We start from the raw sequence: 15019 nt of genomic DNA, 5'->3' as shown, positions 1-15019 counted from the left end.
CTGATCCTGGGTGTGTCAGAGCGCCTGGGAGTGGAGATTCCTCTGGGTGTTGTGGGACTGGCTGCGGAGCTTGCCCAAGGTCTGCTGTGGTCCCCAGCCCAGACAGACCGGAAGGAACCCGAGTCACTGGACTGCTGGAGTTCCTGTGTGCCTGGTCCCGCTAGTCCCAGTTACTCCTAATCTGCCCATTTTAAAATTAGATTATTTGCTTTTCATTTTTGGTTTTTTTAATTCCTTAGATATTGTGGATATTAACCCTGTGTCAGGTCACTGTTTGACACGTGTTTTCTCCCACTCCATAGGCTATGTCTTCACTCTGTTGGGTATTTCCTTCATTGCACAGAAGCTCTTGAGTTTGCTACTATCTTATTTTTATATTTTTATTCCTTGTGCATTTGGGGCTCTTTGCAAATAAACAATGGTCAAATAGATAAATAACAATAAACAAGTTAGTATCTATCTGGTACAAGTTTTGATTTAAAAAAAGTAGTTTGTTCTCCTGATACACACTCCCCATACCCTCACTCACATATACACACACACTTACTTGCATGTACATAAGCATCTACACTCTTGCCACTGATCAATCAATTCTAGCAGATTGTCTGCTGCTGACACAGAGGCCTTGGAGCAGGGGAAAGAACACTGCATGAAAGGTTGTGAAGCTCTTGACTTGAATTCACCGCCAAGCCAAGGATGTCTATTTTGTCTAGGTGGAGACACTAATTTTGATTAAGTGGGTCACCACAGGACCAAAATATGCTCAGCAGAACCCTAAAGGGATGCCTTGTAGACATCAGTCTCTCCTGAGCATAGGACTAACTTTGGGTCCATTTCTTTTGTTTCTATAGGTTTGCCAGGACCTATGGGGCTCTCAGGGTTGCGGGGCCCTACAGGTCCAGTTGGGCCCAAAGGAGAGAATGGCTCTGCTGGAGAACCTGGACCAAAAGGAGACCGTGGACTAAGTGGTGAGCAATGGGTCGTGGGATTCAGATGGTGCCTCCAGCTGTTGCTTCTATCATGAGGATGTATAAGTGGCAGGCACAGAACCTGTCCTGGGAAGAAGAAAGATGGATGTTCTGAAGGAGGCACTGGGTTGTTTCAGGATGGACTGTTGTCTCCTTGACCTCTGCTCTGACATGCATCTTCCAGGCTCCCACTTCCAAAGGAATTTACTGTCATTGACTGGGCTGATTCTTTTCTGCCAGGACCTCCAGGACTTCCAGGTGTTCCTGGTCCAGCCGGAAAAGAAGGCCCCCCTGGGAAGCAGGGGAACATAGGACCTCAAGGCAAACCAGGTCTTAAAGGCGAGGCTGGGCCCAAAGGTAGGTGAAGGCTGTGGTTTGTCTGGGAGGGAGAAAAGCAGAATGGCAGTGGAAGCAATTAGTGTGATCTGAGGCATGGTCAGACCAACAGGAAGAATCCAGAGTAATAGCACAATGAAGACCTTGGTGTGCACACCTCTCTCACATCTCCCTGCACCAACAGGATTTCTCCATCACCTTCCACAGAGGACCGCTAGGTAGCAAGGAAGAATGTTCCCAACTCTCTATCTAACCCGGTAGTCCTCTGTAAAAAGGCCTACTGCTAGGAAATGTTTTACACTGAACACACTTTTAGCAGCGTTTCTGTTTGTCCTGTTCTCAGGAGAAGTAGGTGCTCCTGGCATGCAAGGACCTGCAGGGGCAAAAGGCTCCACAGGCCCCAAGGGAGAAAGAGGTGTCCCTGGTGAGCAAGGAGCCCCTGGAAATGCTGGGGCAGCAGGTAAGTGATGAAAAGATGTAGGGCTGGATGGAGTGTTAATGTGCCCCCTTGGAGCTGACAAGGCCTAGATTAAGATCCCTTCCTAAACTTACCCATTAAGTAGAAATTGGGCGGTGGAGGCAATCTGCTTCCAAGGAGGGTGAGTGTAGGGCCACTGGGACTAATCATATGTAGGGAGAGGGATGTTTTAAGCCATAGGGAGTCTTTTTTTAGGGAAGTTGTACACAAAGTTGATTGCCAGGTGCTAAGGTCAGCTGTGCACATACATATGGGCATGTGTCTGGGTTCTGTAAAGAGTCTGTATGTGAGGTAAGAGCATAGCCGGGATGAAAATAAACAGTGAGGTGAAAATATTGGGAAATAAACACACAGCCTAGCCAGATCTTCTTGGATTCCAGGACCTGCCGGACCTGTGGGACCACAGGGAGCTCCAGGTTCCAGGGGTCCCCCAGGACTCAAGGGGGACAGAGGTGCTCCTGGAGACAGAGGAATCAAAGGTGAAAGTGGGCTTCCAGGTAAGACAGAAGCTTCAGGTCCTGGGACCCACACTGGGGTGTAGTCCTCTTCAGTGAGGCAGGAGAATCTCATTAGTATGGGTGGTGAATGGAACTTGTAGTCAGCTTATAAGTTTGAGAGCCAATTATAAACTGGCTTAGCTATCTATCTAAGTCATATGGGAAGACAAATTTCATCATCTGACCATGGGAAATAGGTGACAACAGTTGACTTCCTGGTTTATAGGCTAGCCTTGTGCATCTAGCAATCCAGTGGATGAGAATTATGTAAGTAATATGTGTTTCTATTCTTTTCCCAAGATTGTCAAAATATTACAAAATTTTCTTTTCTCAAGACTTTCTTTTCCCAAGACTGTCAAAATTTCCTGAATCTTGACTCAAGATGCCTTCTGGTTTGATCTGCCATCTGCTTCAGGCTTAGTTCAGGTTCAAGGGCTTATTTAGCGACTATAAGAAATCCCTACACAGAATCTGGGTGTCATGAATCATACTTGTAATCCAAGTACTAGGGAGGCTAAAGCAGGATTGCTGAGTTGGATGCTAGCCTGGGTTACATTAGATCCTGTCTTGAAAACAAGCAAACAAAAAGACTAGGGATATGGATTTGTTGGTGAAATGCTTGCCATACAGACATGAACTCAGAGTTCAGAGTTCCAAAGTTCAAATCCCCAAATGGTGAGTGGATATGATAGCCTTCTAGTAATCCCAGTTCTATAGAGGCAGAGATGAGATCCCTGAAGCAAACTCACTAGCTAGACTAGCCAAATCAGCAAGCTCTGGGTTTAAGGGAGAGACTCTACCTCAATATATAAGGTGATAGAGGAAGATGACCAACATTATTGTTGGGTCACATTTGCATAGACATGTAACAAGTACAACACACACACACACACACAATCTCCCCCCCCCCCAACAAACAAAACATTTTTGAAAAAGAAAGAAAAGCATTCATAACAGGGACCAGCTATGCCTATAGATGTAAAGCTTGATATGAGTAACAAGCTCCCCATCTTGACGTTTATCCTTTTTCTGGGGGCACCGGGTGAATTTATCCTTAGGCTTGTATCATAATCTTCACATAGTCATTTCTCTTATTTACCGCCTATGTAGACAGTGCTGCTCTGAGGCAACAGATGGAAGCCTTAAATGGAAAACTACAGCATCTAGAGGCTGCCTTCTCTCACTATAAGAAAGGTGAGTTTCTGGATCCAAATAAAATTGAACTAGGGTTGTTCATTTGGTTGAACTTTGCTCTAGGTATAGGATGAAAATGAGCAAGAACTAAGTCTAAGGCTTGACTTGGGGCTTGAGCAACACATTTGGCATCTATCAACACACATGCACGCATGTGTGTTATTAGGCACACATACATATCAAGATGGTGTCCTTTTTTTGAATAAATGAGTGGGCATATTCATGTAGCACACATAAGTCCACCCAGGATCAACCCTGTGACAGCACATGACCCTTGCACAGCCCTGATCAGGGCTGCTCTTGGTATCATACTGAGCCCATGGAAAATCTTTCCCAAGATCTTTATAAAGATACTCAGAGGAAAAGAACAGTGAACTAGGGTGCAGCTTAGATTCTGACCAGCTCCAGTGTAAGACTGGAGCACAGACTTTACCAGTATCTAGTTTCTTTTGCTGACTTCCATGTATGGGCACAAAGCCACAGAGATGGGTGCACACTGAAGGAAAGATTATGGCATGCTATACACATGATGGTTTTGTGATGTCATCTGTCACTTCAGAGTTAAGGAAGTGGAGAGGGAATGACTTTGTCTTGCCCTCTCAGATAGTCATTGCTAGAGTCATAATAACTGACTTGATTCCTTTCTGAGGTTCACTATTAACCCCACCCCCAATGTCCCTGAATATGTGGGCCTCTCAAATGTACTTCACCCCCCTCACCAGCACTTCCATGTCTAGGAGATCAAGGACAGCCTGGGACTTGACCCAACCCACAGATACCCACTATTTCCTTGGCTGTTCCTTAACCCTAGCACGTAATACAAACCCTGGCTGACAACCTATGTTAATACCACCAGGGTGCCTGTGGGCTCACTGCACTGTGTCTTCTGTGTAATCTGGAAATTACTCAAAAGTAATTTCCCAGAAAAATCTGTTCATTTCTATGCAGTAACTAGTATTATCATGGGCTGAACATGAAAAGTCACACTTTTGTTTTGGAAATAGCTCTGTGTGTGTGTGTGTGTGTGTGTGTGTGTGTGTGTGTATGCAAGCTGGAGATTGGTGTCAGATGGTCCTCTTTACATTATACTTTATTTTTTTAATTTAATTTCGTGTGTGTGTGTGTGTGTGTGTGTGTGTGTGTGTGTGTGTGTGTATGCGCGCGCGCGCGCGTGCGTGCGTGCATGCGTGCATGCGCACAGGCTACGTTGCCAAGTGTACCAGGGTGCTTATGTGGAAGTCAGAGAACAACTTTATGGATTCAGTTCTCTCCTTCTACCTTTATGTAGCTTCCAAGGATTGAACTCAGGTCACCAGGCTGTGCAGCAAAAGGCAAACACCTTCACCTGTCAGCCATCTCTTTAGCTCTCCATCATGTCTTTTTGAGACAGGATCTCTCACTAAACCTAGTGCTTTCTGTTTTAGTGATATTGGCTGGTCAGTGGGGCCTTCCACCCTACCCTGGGATCCACCTGTCTCCATACCCCTTGTATCCCCAAGTCCAGCAGTGATATTGGCTGATCAGTGGGGCCTTCCACCCTACCCTCTGTCCCCATGTCCAGCTTGTATATGATGCAGTGTGCCAGCTCCTTGCACAGCCAGCACTTTATCCATTGAGCTCTGCTGTCAGAGTGAGTAAGGTTCCCCACAATCATACTAACTTGGGGCCTTGTATTGAACTTCTTTGAGCTTAAGTGCTACTGCTTGTGAATGAGGAGAGATGGCACCCTCTCATAGAGTTCACCATGGTGCTAGGACCACAGTCTTTGCTTCATCATTTCTGGTTCCCCAATACCCTTCATTAGAAGGTTGGGAGGAGGCTCTAGCTCCAGCTCAAATTTTCCACAGGCCCAGAACTCTAGCTAGGGGTTGCCACAACTTCAGCCCACCTTCCATCTTCTTTCAGCTGCACTCTTCCCTGATGGTCGAAGTGTTGGAGACAAAATCTTCAGGACAGCAAACTCTGAAAAGCCTTTTGAGGAGGCCCAGGAGATGTGCAGGCAGGCTGGAGGGCAGCTGGCCTCCCCACGTTCTGCTACTGAGAATGCTGCCATACAGCAACTGATCACCGCCCACAACAAAGCTGCTTTCCTGAGTATGACAGATGTGGGCACAGAGGGCAAGTTCACTTACCCCACAGGAGAGCCCCTGGTCTATTCTAACTGGGCTCCAGGGGAACCCAACAACAACGGTGGGGCAGAGAACTGTGTGGAGATCTTCACCAATGGGCAGTGGAATGACAAGGCTTGTGGAGAGCAGCGCCTTGTTATCTGTGAATTCTGAGCCACTAGAGGTAAAAGACAGGACAGTGTGTGGCGAGGAGCTTAGCCAGTGTGCTATGGCTCAGACCTGTATGTTGCCAACATCCTAATAAAAGCTTGGGTTCTCTGTATAGCTTGGGTTCTCCTCAGAAAGCAGCCCAATGGCAGGGCTGTCACAGAATACATTTCTCAGAGTATCATGCACAGCTGCCTTCACATGCTGAAAAACTCTCAGGGGAAAGAAGGGCTGTGTTTTATCCCACTGGTAGGGGATAAAAATCCATCTCTATGACCTGTCAAAGAACATAATGCCTTCTTCGTAGCCCTGCTGCTTCTCCAACTTTCAGCGGTGTTTGGCCTGGCTGATGGTACCCTTTTTAAGCATTCTCCTCTGGGCCTTTCTCCACTTTTGCTGGAGGTTTCTGGTGTTCTGGCTACTCCTGATGGGTGTTTCTTGCCTGTCTGTTGTTCTCCTTCACCATCTAACAGAATCACACTGACTCTCAGTGCTCATTCACTCCGGGGTGAGATCTTCCTGGATCCTGGCAGTATATTCCATCTGCAAGCCCTTTCGGGTCATGACATTTTCTTTGATGCCTCCAAACTAAACAATGGCAGCCTAGAAACCTCTGGTTTCCTGAAAGCCCAGCAGAATGACTTGTCAGGTAATCTATCTGTTTTCCCTACTTGATGTCATGGCAACACCTAGGATAACATTCTTTAAAAGCCCTGTCAGTGGGGCTAAGAAGGACCTCTGCACCATTCTTAACTCATCTGTAATCTCAGGGAGGAGAAGAGAAGGTGGTCATGCTCATATTCACCTAAGCCTTCTGTTGCCAGACAGTTCCAGAACATTCTATCCCTTCTGCTTCAAAGATAGCCTAGTGAATACTCCTTGTATGCTTTTAAAGTTTATTTATATTTATTCCATGTGTATAAATGTTTTGCCAGTATGCATATATGTGCAGTACGTGTATGGCTGTTGACTCTCTGGAACTGGGATTATGGTTGTGAGCTGCTATAGAGGTGCTGAGAATCAAACCCAGGTCCTCTGCAAAAGCAACATGTACTCTTAACTGCTGAGCCATTTCTCCAGTCCCATTCTCTTTATTTTTCAAATGTGGAAAGTGAGGTTCAGAGAAGGGAGAGGACTCAGGCAACAATGACTTGGGATGGTAGGGTTGATGGGTCACAGACATGTTTGTCCTGACCTCAACGCTAACAATTCTGTGTATTGGGGCTGGTTTTTGGTTTGGTTTGGTTTGGTTTGATTTGGTTTGGTTTGGTTTGGTTTGGTTTTTTGACACATTCCTCCAAACCTTATTTTATCTATACCTGTATTCAAGAAATGGGAAGAACAGTTGAGTGGCCTACAGGCCCATAAAAGGGACACAAATACCCCCTTCTTTAGACAGAAACCTTCATTCTCCTGTTGCAGAGACCAGAGGGAATTGCCCATTCTGTATAATCTCCCCTACCCAAACTGAATACCTCTTCCAAGTCCCTCAGCATGACTTATAAATAAGACACCATGTTTTATGAGACAAGCCTCACACGTTTAGACAAAGTGAAATCAATGTCCAATTGAGGTGGTTTTACTTTTTTTTCTTGCTACCAGGAAAGAAAATTCTTGGCACCTCCTAAAAAATAACTCAGTTGCACAATAAAGAACAAATAATTCTTGGTTCAGAGGCCTCACCCGGGCACACCTGTGGAGGAAGGTTAGAGAGGTACCTTTTATAGTCGGGAGCAGGAAACAACTGGGTTGTAAAGAGAACCCTTTGCTATAAATAGATGGCTCCGTATGTGCTTAAGAAACACTGGGGGACAGGCAGGGTCAGGCTGTACCCTAGACTCTTCATAGACCTAAGTCTCTCTTGTTCAAACCCTCCTGTGTTCTGCAGCTAGAGCAGGAGTTCTTAACCTGTATGACATAACCCCTCTGGTGGTTATATACCACATATCTACATTACAATTCATAACAGTAGTAAAATTACAATTATGAAGTATCAACAAAATAATTTTATGGTTAGGAGTCACTACCATATGAGGAGCTAGTACTATTAGGAAGGTTGAGAGCACTGCTCCAGACTATCTAAGGGCAGAAAACAGACATAGACATAGAGCATAAAGATAAGAATCACGCGCCTACTTCCAGCCCAAAACTCCAGTGGGGATAAGTCTGTTCATCTCAGATGCCCACCCTGGTTCTAGTAGCTAAGGTTTGAGGATAAGACCACACAGCACAATATAGCCACTGAGATTCCCTTAGTGTCATGACAGTCTTGGGAGATCCTTTCAAAGAAACCATTGCTTATCCTAATAACAATACCAAATCTCTGTTTTTAATTTTATTTTTTATGTGTATGAATGTTTTGTCTGCATGTACGTCTCTGCATCACATACATGCCTGGTTCCAGTAGAAGCCCAAAGAGGATGTCAAATTTCTTAGAACTAGAGTTACAGAGAGGTTATGAGTTGCCATGTGAGTGCTGGGAATTAAAACCTGAGGTCCTCTGGAAGAGCAGTCAGAGTTCTTAACCACTAAGCCATATTTGTAGCCATCCCCAACCTTTTTCTTAACAATGGGAAGGAACGAACAACAGAACTCTCTGAACAACCTCCCATCAGGTTGAAGGTCTGGGATGCTGAGACTCCAACCCCTTTCAAAGGAACCAAATTTGCCAGCACCACAGGCAATGAGAGTTTTGTTTGCTCCCAACACAAGGAACATATCAAGAGAAAATTGAGTTCTGTAGACACAGCCTCATTAAAAAGAAGAGTGATGCAAAGAGTTCAGAAGTTCACATTTTAAAGGTTTAGAGCCCCTAGGCATCCCCTGCTCAGCATACATCTGAAGGCCAGCAGGAATTTTAAACTGTTCATCCTACCCCCAGCCATATTGGCCAAGGTCCCTTTTTAACTAGTTTAAGTGAGAGTTGAACTGGGATTATATGAGTATATTTTTTTCTTTTATTGATTTAAGTTTTATTGCATTATGGTGAGAAAAGATACATAATTTGAATTTATCTGAATTTGTTAACATTTAAAAACATATTTTAAGTAAATAGGATTATGCCACATTCTTCTTTCCCTTTTGTATCCCAACTCCTCCCAGAGACCCCCCTTTAATACCTGCCATATCTTTTGTTTTTTTTTTATTTTATCATATTCTTAAAAATTTATAAAACATTGTAACAATAAAAAATGAGTATTATAAAAGTTGTTTGATATAAAACAACAATCAATTGAACAGACTTATGTAGATGCTTGTCTACAGCAATACTGAAAATATGTTTTTGAGCCTATTTTTTTAATTTAATTTTTTACATCCCAATTGCTGCCTCCTGTTCTCCCCCCAGAGTTCCTCCCCCAACCCTCACCCCCCATCTTCCATCCCATCCCCCATCCCCCTTTCCCTCTGAGAAGGTGGGCCACCTTTTGGATTCCCCAACCCTGGTTGATCAAGTCTCTGCAGGGATAGGCTCATCCTCTCCCACTGATACTCGCAGACAGGAGCCTAGCATGATTGTCCTCTGAGAGGCTCTACCCAGCAGCTGACTGAAATAGATGCAGATATCCACAGCTAAACATTAGATTCTTAAACTCTTAAGAGATATGACAATCTACAAATTGCCAGTTGGGTCAAAAGAGCTGTTGTCATACATACACACATGTCTGCAGCAGGGTCTTCTACAGCAGATACATTTCAAAACTCTGTTTGGTTTAATATTTTTATTTTACTTTATTTTATTTTATTTTGAGATGATCATTTCTTGTTTTCTTTTCCTTTTTTGTTTTTAATTACTTTTAGTTGTTTACAGTCCAGCCATTGCTCCACTCCTGGTCCCCCTCCCACAGTTCCTCCCACAGTACCATTCCTCCTCCCCCTGTCTCCAAGAGGATGCTTCCCACCTCCTGCCAGCCCTCCCCACTCCCTGGAGCCTCAAGTCTCTTGAGGGTTGCAACATACATGAGCTGATATTTTCCTTTTTTTTTCTTTTTTCTTTTTTGAAGGAGAATCTCTCTATGCAGTTCAGACTGGCTTAAAACTCTCTATTCTCCTTGTCCTCAACTTGCAGAGTCTGGGATCGCAGGTGTACACCACCATGCCCAGCTACTTTAATGTATGTTCTCAAGACGCCTGATTCTCAATCCTCCTGTCACCAAATCAGCCCATATCCCATAATGCACAGCATGAGAGGAGCCCTCTGATGTTTTCCATTTCCAGTTTCCTATTTTGTTCTGAATTCTTCTGACACACAATTGTCTAGATCCACTGACAATCGAATTACTTGTTTGGGGAATTTTCAACCATTCTTACCATCTTACAATCCTTCTTATTCAAGCTCAAAGGTGTGTTTGAAAAACAGAACAACCGCACACACAAAACCTTCCTATTAGGGAAAAGATGTTAATTGAAATACCAAATACTTATCCAGGGCTGAAAACAAATGGCTAGTCATGTGTTCTGGGATCCCTAAGGATGCAAAGAAGTCATATCTGGGACTGAATTGAAGCAGAAGGCAGTAGAAGTGCTAGGCAGTAAATTTAGCATGAATGGATGATGATCTAAGAACTCCTAGCCAGGACCACAGAGAGAGCCATCTTCTTGTGCTGCTTGGAGATCAAGACCTTTCACTGGCTCATGGCCTCAACTGTTACTGCTTGGCTTCTGCATGGATACTCATGGTAGATTTTCTGGGTTTCTCTAAGGAGACAGGCATGAACATCTGGCATATGTAACTTCCAGATGGTCAGATGGGATCTGTGCCCATTTCTTTATTGTTTTTTAAGATGTATTTATCTATTATATGTAAGTACACTGTATCTGTCTTCAGACATCCCAGAAGAGGGCATCAGATCTTATTACAGATGGTTGTGAGCCACCATGTGGTTGCTGAGATTTGAACTCAGGACCTTTGGAAGAGCAGTTGGTGCTCTTAACTGCTGAGCCATCTCTCCAGCACCCCCCCCCTTTTTTTTTTTTTTTTGTATTTTCAAGACAGGGTCTCTCTGTGTATCCCTGGCTGTCCTGGAACTCACTCTGTAGACCAGGCTAGCCTTGAACTCAGAAATCTGCCTGCCTCTGCCTCCCAAGTGCTGGGATTAAAGGCATGCACCACCACCGCCCAGCCTATTTCTATCATGCCCTCTCTTTTGTGACTGTGGGGATTGTGGAAAGATTGGTGGAGATGAAGTTGTACATTCTAAAGTCCTATAACCTTAAACAATTGAATAGAAAATATTAACCTTGAGGAACAACTGGATTCACTGGGACTGTGAGTAAGAGGGACATGCCTGAGAGAAGTGGTCCCTTCTATATTTGTTTAGTAAGAAGAACAAATGAATAATCAAGGGAGCCAAGAGAACAAGACCCTTAGTCCCTGCGTGTAAGGGCTGAATAAAGTCTTTTTGAGACGTCAGCTGTCCCTTTGATCTGAAGTAAGAGTGAAGTGACCTCACTGCTCATTCTTCTGCCTATTTACTTCCCTTAACACTTTAACTAAGTGCTGGGGGTTAGGTGAGAGCTGAAATGCCGGCAGGCAACTTCAGGAAAGCAGATCCTTCTCTGACTAGAGGGATGGTTGGCTCATGAGTCAGAGTAGGAAGGACAGGAAATCAGGTGTGGGTTTGAACAAGCCTGACACTCTCGTTGGAGAGGACGCAGCTAAAAGAGCAGAGTGAGGAAGAGAGGTTTGTGAATTCTCTTAAGGATCTAGAAACTCACTGCATGTTTCATGTTCTCCGCAGTCATCACCACGGAGAAAAGGTGATTAAGAGCGGAAGGGTCTCCTGAAATGATGCCAATGTTCTTAAGAAAGAACAGCTGCTAGCCAAGGGGGAGGGGGAAAATGAGCAAAACTGTGTAAGTTGATAGGACTTGGCACATTTTATGATGAAGTGGTTTTTTAAAACTAGCGTGATTAATACACTAAACAATATAGGAATAGATGGAATAGTAAAAAAGAACAGAGTCTAAAAATTAAGCTAGGTGTACATATACCATGTACATCTGATAAAAAACAAAGGGTACAAAACAACTTGCCAGTTAATACTATTTAATTAAATAGTATTTAATCAGTAATAGTACTGAACACTTAAGGGGGAAACCTTAAAACATTTGTTACATATACAGTTAAAACTAGGGCTGGTGTTCCTGGGCTCTGCCTCCAGGGTTCCAGTATAGAAAGAAAGAAGAGAGAGAGGGAGGGGGGAAAGAAAACCAAAAATTTATTAATTAAAAATTAAAAGGAAATCAGAGGAAAATATGAGTATTGTATCAAATATTCTTAGAAGAGAAATGGCTATCTAAAAACACTGCCAGAGAGGTAGACTCAAAGTGATGATAATAATAATAGTAATAATAATAACAGTAAACTGATGAAGAATGCAACACAACATACAATTAAAAGAGAAGTACTGGGGATGTATAGCTGGCTCAGTTGTTAAGAGAACTGGCTGCTCTTCCAAAGGACCCAGGTTCAGTTCCCAGCACTGACTGTAACTCCATTTCCAGAGGCTTTGGCACCTTCTATTCTGCACAAGATGACGAGTGTCTAATCCTGCTTCCACCTCCCAAGTGCTGCAGTTACAGGCAGATATGTACCACCATACTGAGCTTAAAATTTGTTTCAGAAAGATGAACACCCGTGAGACATGATAAATTATACCTGTAATCCTAGAATGTGGGGGCTAAGACCTATAGAAATTTGTCTCAAAAAGGAAAACTGAATAAACAGTAATGATAAAACTCCAAAAAGTAAAAATAAACAGAAATAAAATTTTTAAATGACAAAAAGAAATATTAAAGTTAATTAAATGTAAAACCAACAGCAACAAAAAAAACAATAGAAATGATAAATTAACTAAAAGGTCAGAATTTTTTTTCTGAGATAGTGTTTCTCTGCTTAGCTCTGGCTGTCCTGGAACATGCTCTGGTTCTGAGACCAGGCTGGCCTCAAACTCTGTCTCTGCCTCTTAGGTTGTTGGAATTAAAGGCCTGTACCACCATGCCTGGCTGAGGTCAGACTTTTAAAAAATTTTGTTTGAAAGACTACATCCTGATAAATCTATTTTAAAAATTCATCAAGATAGAAAAAAGCTTGTTAATTACATTGAAATTGTGTCCTCATAGACTCACTGTAAGTTAAAAATATTACAAATTGAAAATGCATTCATTTAATGCACCTAGCCTCTGGAACATTCAGGCTTAGCCTAGCTTGCCTTGAGTATAAGAGCTCTTACATAAGCCTATAGCTGGTCAACACTGTATAACATAAAACTTAGTTTTTAATAAAATAGTGGCTGTCACACATATACAATCATCTGTGTATTTTGTAATAAGATGTGGGAACACAATACCCCAAAGTATGATGATTCCACTCATGGTCTCAGGAGTCTATCAACAACTACAGCTCTCTCCTGATTCCCAACATTGTGAGAGAGAAACACACTCAAATATTTCTGTCCCAGGAAAGTCAACATCTCAGATATGATTTGACACTCTCATAAAGTTGAAAATTAGAAGTCAAACCCTTTAAAGTCAGGTATCATTTGAAGTAGCATCAAGAAAGATGCCTATAAGCACAGATATCTTACAGACTCTGCCAGAACTGAAAGAGGCAAGGATGAAAGGATCCTCCTGGTTGGCCTCCACCCCCACCTTTTTTTATTTTTGTCCTTTGGCCTGGGTTCACATTCTCCACCTCTTCCCAGAAGTTCTGGGTGGTTTATAGCTCCCTGATATGAGCTGTGCTTTCCCTATGTGAACTAAGCCAGTAACCTTGGTCAGAAGCCACCATAAAACCATGAGAAGTATGCTCAGCTCCCCAACCATTTTTGTGCAACCCAACTGGTAGAAGAACTATGATTCTTTAAGAGGTCCCAGAAAGTATCATCCTGTGGATCACTAACGAAACTCAAGGTAGTTCCTTTATTAGGTCCCTCTGTCCACAGAGAGAAGGCCAACCATGAGCACATGTATGGCCCATCTCCATCTTGTCTGTGACAGACAAAGCTTATTCACTAACCAGCACCGAAGTCTGACTCCATCTCAGCACTCTCCTTTTTCTTAGCAAAGCTGAAGCATTTAATTTCTAACTTAAATAAATCATTTTTTAACCATGTTAGCCACTGGACAGAGGAAGGCCCAATTCTTGTATTTGATCTAATATTAGAACATAAAGATTACATTAAAAAGTCTTAAATATGAGGAGTGGGCAAGTGTCATAGTTCACATGCTTCCCCACAACATACTGAACAGCTACATTTGGCAGCGTGTGCCAGTGACAAGGGGTGGCCAAACATGTAGGTGGCCTTGATTTTTGACAACCCACTCTCATACTATCTAATCCAGTCATAGGGTATTTCACTCATTCCTGTGAGATGAGAATTGATCCTGTCTGAGGACATATTCCTATCAGTTTATTGCCCCTGGTAGGATCTATCTCTTAACGCTTCCACCATTCCTCATTACCATTACTGAGTACCAGCTTTCCAGTATATGACCCTTTAGAGGACAAACAATATTCAGCCCATAGCACAAGACATCTCATCTTAGAGAGCTACCAGGCTGTTTCACCTTTTCTGATTCCTGCCTTAGGAGTTATTGACAGCCAGGGTCATACATGAGATAGATTGACAGGGTGACCACAGTAATCTCCACATAGTGTTCCTACTGGGCCTTCCAAAATACATGGAACTTAGCTCTGCAAGTACTTTTATGATGGCAGAAACCATAGGTTCCTACAGGAATAGCTGGTCATTTCAGAGGCACTGGGTAGGATTGAACAATGAGCTCTTTTCCTCCTACCACCTGGGCACATTAGGTAATTATTACAATATTAAATGGCTTCCATAGTCTTAGAGAGGTAGTGTAGGGAGTGGTTGATTTACCATGAAATTGTGACCCCTTAGATGCACTGTAAATTGAAAACATTTCAAACTGAAAATGCATTTATTTAATATACTTCGCCCATTGAACATCATGGCTCTTAGCCCAGCTTCCCTCGAATATCTGTCATTGGCAAGGATAAGGAATAGGATAGATGTGCTAATGTCTACCACCCTTGGCTTAAAAGAACACCATCCAGTAGGTTGGGAGACATTGATCAAGGGGAATGCCTTTTTGAAATTTATTAGTGAGACAAGTAAAGATACTTTCTGAGACCTTGGAAAGAATCTTGGTGCTTCCTCCTGTTGGAAGAACCAAAGGCAAGGACAATGCTGGAGAGTTTAGTTACAGCTGATGGCTCAACAAGTATGGAATATGCATCCACTATCC

General features: G+C 43.1%; 1 protein-coding gene across 1 annotated transcript in view; it reads left to right on the top strand.

The window, feature by feature from the left end:
- Window positions 1–5771, top strand: part of Sftpd (surfactant protein D) — a 15262-nt gene extending 9491 nt beyond the window's left edge. The window contains exons 3-8 of the mRNA XM_031362115.1: window positions 852–968; window positions 1209–1325; window positions 1648–1764; window positions 2163–2279; window positions 3390–3473; window positions 5379–5771. Coding sequence (XP_031217975.1) covers window positions 852–968; window positions 1209–1325; window positions 1648–1764; window positions 2163–2279; window positions 3390–3473; window positions 5379–5755 — 929 coding nt within the window. The 3' untranslated portion in view covers window positions 5756–5771. The remainder of the gene's footprint in view (window positions 1–851; window positions 969–1208; window positions 1326–1647; window positions 1765–2162; window positions 2280–3389; window positions 3474–5378) is intronic.
- Window positions 5772–15019: the final 9248 nt, after the last annotated feature.

Source organism: Mastomys coucha, unplaced genomic scaffold (assembly GCF_008632895.1).
Source record: "Mastomys coucha isolate ucsf_1 unplaced genomic scaffold, UCSF_Mcou_1 pScaffold9, whole genome shotgun sequence".
Taxonomy (NCBI): domain Eukaryota; kingdom Metazoa; phylum Chordata; class Mammalia; order Rodentia; family Muridae; genus Mastomys; species Mastomys coucha.
Note: the sequence above shows the minus strand (reverse complement) of the source record. Positions and strands in the feature narration are given on the sequence as shown.